Source organism: Nicotiana tabacum, chromosome 7 (assembly GCF_000715075.1).
Source record: "Nicotiana tabacum cultivar K326 chromosome 7, ASM71507v2, whole genome shotgun sequence".
Lineage (NCBI taxonomy): Eukaryota > Viridiplantae > Streptophyta > Magnoliopsida > Solanales > Solanaceae > Nicotiana > Nicotiana tabacum.
In genome coordinates, this window is record NC_134086.1 from 57,196,870 (window position 1) to 57,201,873 (window position 5,004).

Sequence of the window (5,004 nt, forward strand, 5' to 3'; positions counted from 1 at the left end):
AATCTCTATGATTCTTCTGATTCTTCTTTCCAATAGCAAATCAAGGGCCTTTGAGCTTGATCTTGAATATGTGTTGCTACGAACGATGATCTTGTTCTTGAGCTTTAGCTTGATTGCTTGAACTTGACCTTGATTTGTTCTTCGTTCTTGAGCTTGCACTTGATTTGTTCTTCATTCTTGAGCTTGAACTTGATTGCTTGAAGCTTGAAACTTGTAGAGAAATTTGCGGCGTTTGATCCATGAGCTCTCTCTTGCTTCTTGTTATAACTTCTGGTGTCTTTTCTGGGTTATGAAGACCCCTATTTATAGTTGTGGAAGGGAGGAGTTATAATAAGAACAAACTCTTTCCGACCAATCAAATTGAAGTGTGACATGGTCGCATTTGATTGGCCAGAACATGTCATTTGCACACGTGGCACAGTTTATTGGTCTTTTAATTTGACTTGGCATGCCTTGTCATTTTGACATATGGCATGATCATATTGGCTCTTCTATTTGAGTTGGCGTGCCACGTCATTTGACACGTGGCACCAAACTAGGCCTTTAGAAAGATGACATCTTGGGCTTAATGACGTTGGCTCATCACTTTAGCCCAATTAAATGGGCTAGCCCAATGGATTAAGGCTTATTTATTTAACCCATATATATTGGACTTATATAATTAATAATTATATTAGCCCATAATATTTTAGTTGGACTAGATTATCTTGAATTTAAAATGCAATGCAAATTATTTTATGGATTTAAATCAAATAAATTTTGCATGCCTATACCGATGTTGCTGTGTTCGACGGGAGCTGGATTGGAGATGTACCTGCGTCCCTGTTGTAGCTGCATCTTGTTCATGGTAGCCTTAGATTTTAAAACACTGTTTATGTACTTTTCAAACAGAAGGTGTATTTAGTTCATACCAGCTTGTAAACTCTATTCTTAGAAACTCATGATTTGTACTACCAGTCCTTGGGAAATGTATAAGATTCAGAAAATTCCTTTGTTTAATTGTTTTACTAATATTATTGGAATTGGATAGTTATTAGTTGACTTATCTAGCGGGTTGGGTTAGGTGCCATCACGACTAGTGGATTATGGGTCGTGATATTTGGTCTTTAGATTTAATAACCCGACACAATTAGTTTGGTTTGATAATTGCAAAATTCGAACCAACCCGACCTATGTACACTGGAGGAGCTAGGTGAACTCTTACATGTACATTACTACAGAAAAAGTATATTCATGTAGGAGTGGATGTAAAACTTTACCTTATAGGAGTACTGGTATATTACTATATGAAACGAAAAATGAACATATTCATATAGCTATGTGCTCTGTCTCTGAGTGCAATGAAAATTGTGCATATATTATCCCATCATTAGAAATTCATTTAATTTCTCTTTTTTCCTTTATCTTTAGCAGGTTATGATGATTATTTCACTTGCTAATATTCCTTTCGGTGATTAGAATATGTCATTTGGATGTCCTGTTCTTGCTGTTCTGGTCCACAAAAAGAAAACAGAATGGACATTTCCCTAGCAAACTACTGTCACCCCCTTAAAAGATAATAATAATAAACATCTTTCCTTGTAAAGTTAAACAGAAAAATAGTACAATGGGAGAGGAACTAAAAATCAGGATTTGCTTCAGCACAACACATTGCATATGCGTCATGTATTGCGTATAAAGAAAATAAATTAAGAAAAAGAAGAAGGATAGGGAAAGTAAGGAAAATATTTGATTATACCATTTGATTAGTAGTACATTTTAAGATAACGAATATTCTGTCAATTAACTAACCATTAACTAGATCATATCTATTGAAATTTTGGGCCAAAGTCATCAGTAAACAGTTGTTTATATATTTAAAATATATCTTCTTATAAACTTTCTAGGATTTGCTTTAGAATTCAAACTTTTGAAATACGCACGTCTTGAATCATATGGTCAAAGAAAGGAAAACTCCATTGTAATTAATTAATAGTGCAAAAATACGCATATCTCCAAACATCTCTTTCAATTATATCATGTAGCATCTTTTTAATCCTAAAAGATGATCTCTATCTTGAGGTACAAACTTATCGTTTAGAACATTAGTGAACTTTCACATGCGATGGTATTAACGTGCTTCTGTCTTGCATAAAAATTCAACCGAGACATGTAATTCTATTTTAATTTTCCAGGAATGCTAAGAGTACGATGATTAGTTATTTATGATAAGGTTCCACTTAATAAGAATTCATGGGTAGCAGTTAGGAGGAAATATAATTCCAATTTATGTGACAGTGTTTGACTTGACACATAATTTAAAAAAAAAAATATTTAAAGCTTGTGATCTAGCACATATCACAGATTATCTCATTAAGGGTAAACTAAGAAGTTTAAAGTTAAACTGTTTCTAAATAAAGAAGTATGATATTCTTTTTGGAACAAACTAAAAAGAAAATATGCAAACATAAATGGGGACTGATGAAGTATTATGTTAGAATGACTTGCGTTAGTAGAGAGAATGAGTTGTTGCCTTTTTGTATGATCTCAGCTCATGAACTAAATTTAAAATTAAATAAGTCGGAAGCCGTTTTTTTTTACATGCTATCAAAGTCAAACCTACACTTATTCTTGTTTCACCTAAATTTGGGCTCATATATCATATCGTTCGTGCTTCGAGTGGTCATCATAGGACATGCAACGAGAATGGGAGGAGGGGCTGTTGAATGTTTTTGCATTGGTTGAAGGATAAAGTTGTTAATTACTTACTCCCTCTGTTCCAGTTTATGTGAATTTTATTTCTTTTTTGGTTCGTTCTAAAAAGAATGACCCCTTTGTAAATTTGGTAACAATTTAGCTTAAACTTACAATTCCACCCTTAATGAGAAGCTTTTATAATCACACAAATACTCTGGCCCCTTTTTGACTTGTTTAGGACCACAAATTCCAAAAGTCTTCATTTTTCCTTAAACTCCGTGCCCAATCAAACATGTTCACATAAATTGGAACGGAGGGAGTACATGATTTTGGATAATTTTATTTAACTTTCTGGTCGACTCAAATTGAAGTTGAAATTCTTTTACAAACGTTAGTGTCGGTTCGGTTTGATGCTTGTAAGGCACATATCGATGTCAATTCCGAGTACCGATTGAAAAATGAAAAATTGAATGAGATGACATACTAAGTCAAATCAAGGAAACAAAGTCGAAAACGAAAGCCTCTACGCTTCTTGATTTTGTTGAGTTGGCAAATAAGACTCATTGTCATAGCTGCCCCAAGTTTGCACGTAATTAATCATCACCATTTTCTGTATTTTTCTCAACTATATAAACTTCATCATTTTTCTCTATTTTGACACCAATCACAGATCAATTATTTTTCTATAGTAATCATGGCTTCTTCTTGTTTACATGCCATTCTTTTATGCTCTCTTCTTTTCATTACTTCAATCACGGCCCAAAACCAAACTTCTTTCCGTCCCAAAGGCCTAATTCTCCCAATCACAAAAGATGCTTCAACTCTCCAATATCTCACCCAAATCCAACAAAGAACACCTCTTGTCCCTGTAAGTTTAACTCTTGATCTTGGTGGCCAATTTTTATGGGTTGACTGTGACCAAGGTTATGTCTCCTCCTCTTATAAACCTGCGCGGTGTCGCTCCGCCCAGTGTTCATTAGCCGGAGCTGGCGGCTGTGGACAATGCTTTTCTCCACCTAAACCAGGCTGCAATAATGACACATGCGGCCTACTTCCTGATAACACTGTCACTCGAACCGCCACCAGTGGAGAATTAGCTTCTGATACTGTGCAAGTGCAATCTTCTAATGGTAAAAATCCTGGAAGAAATGTAAGTGACAAAGATTTTCTTTTCGTTTGTGGCTCTACATTTCTTTTAGAAGGACTTGCTACTGGTGTTAAAGGTATGGCTGGTCTTGGTAGGACAAGAATATCTCTTCCTTCGCAATTCTCAGCTGAATTTAGCTTCCCTAGAAAATTTGCTGTTTGTTTGAGCTCTTCAACCAACTCAAAGGGTGTTGTACTTTTTGGAGATGGACCTTATTCTTTCCTTCCTAATAGGGAATTCTCAAATAATGATTTTTCCTACACTCCACTTTTTATCAATCCAGTAAGTACAGCTTCAGCTTTTTCCTCAGGAGAACCCTCTTCTGAATACTTTATTGGAGTAAAATCCATCAAGATTAACCAAAAAGTTGTCCCAATAAACACAACTTTGTTGTCAATTGACAACCAAGGTGTTGGTGGAACTAAGATTAGCACAGTCAATCCTTACACCATTTTGGAAACTTCAATATACAATGCTGTTACAAATTTCTTTGTCAAGGAACTTGTCAACATTACTAGAGTTGCATCCGTGGCACCATTTGGGGCTTGTTTTGATTCAAGAAACATTGTAAGTACAAGAGTTGGACCAGCTGTACCCTCCATTGATCTTGTTTTGCAAAATGAGAATGTTTTTTGGACGATTTTTGGAGCAAACTCGATGGTACAAGTGAGTGAAAATGTTTTGTGCCTTGGGTTTGTGGATGGAGGTGTTAATACAAGGACTTCTATTGTGATTGGAGGATACACAATTGAGGATAATCTTTTGCAGTTTGATCTTGCAAGATCAAGATTAGGATTCATATCTTCAATTCTATTCCGACAAACTACATGTCCCGATTTTAACTTCACTTCAATTGCTTAGGTGGTGTGGACTGAAGTTGTTTGTATTTTGATTCTTAATAATGGTCTAAGTATGCCTTTTGAAATAATTTGTAATAAGTGGACCTCTCCTCCTTAAATAAGAGGTCCTACTTAGCTCGCGTAGTAGTGCGCCAGATAAGATTTCATGTAATTTGTGCGTTGAAAACTTTGTTAAATTGGGTGTGGATAATGCATATACATTTTTTCAATTTTTTTTTCTCTTTTTCAAATTTTAGATAACTATTGAGATTTTTATGGTTTCCCCTTCTAACTAGACTCATAGCCCTTTTATTCATCAACTGGCCTTTTCTCTTTGCAATT

General features: G+C 35.1%; 1 protein-coding gene across 1 annotated transcript; it reads left to right on the forward strand.

Annotated features, from left to right (window-relative positions):
- Nucleotides 1-3,370: 3,370 nt before the first annotated feature.
- LOC107762538 (basic 7S globulin-like) lies at nucleotides 3,371-4,684 on the forward strand. Its single transcript, NM_001324754.1, is given in 1 exon segment — nucleotides 3,371-4,684. A coding segment is annotated over 1 exon segment (1,314 nt).
- Nucleotides 4,685-5,004: the final 320 nt, after the last annotated feature.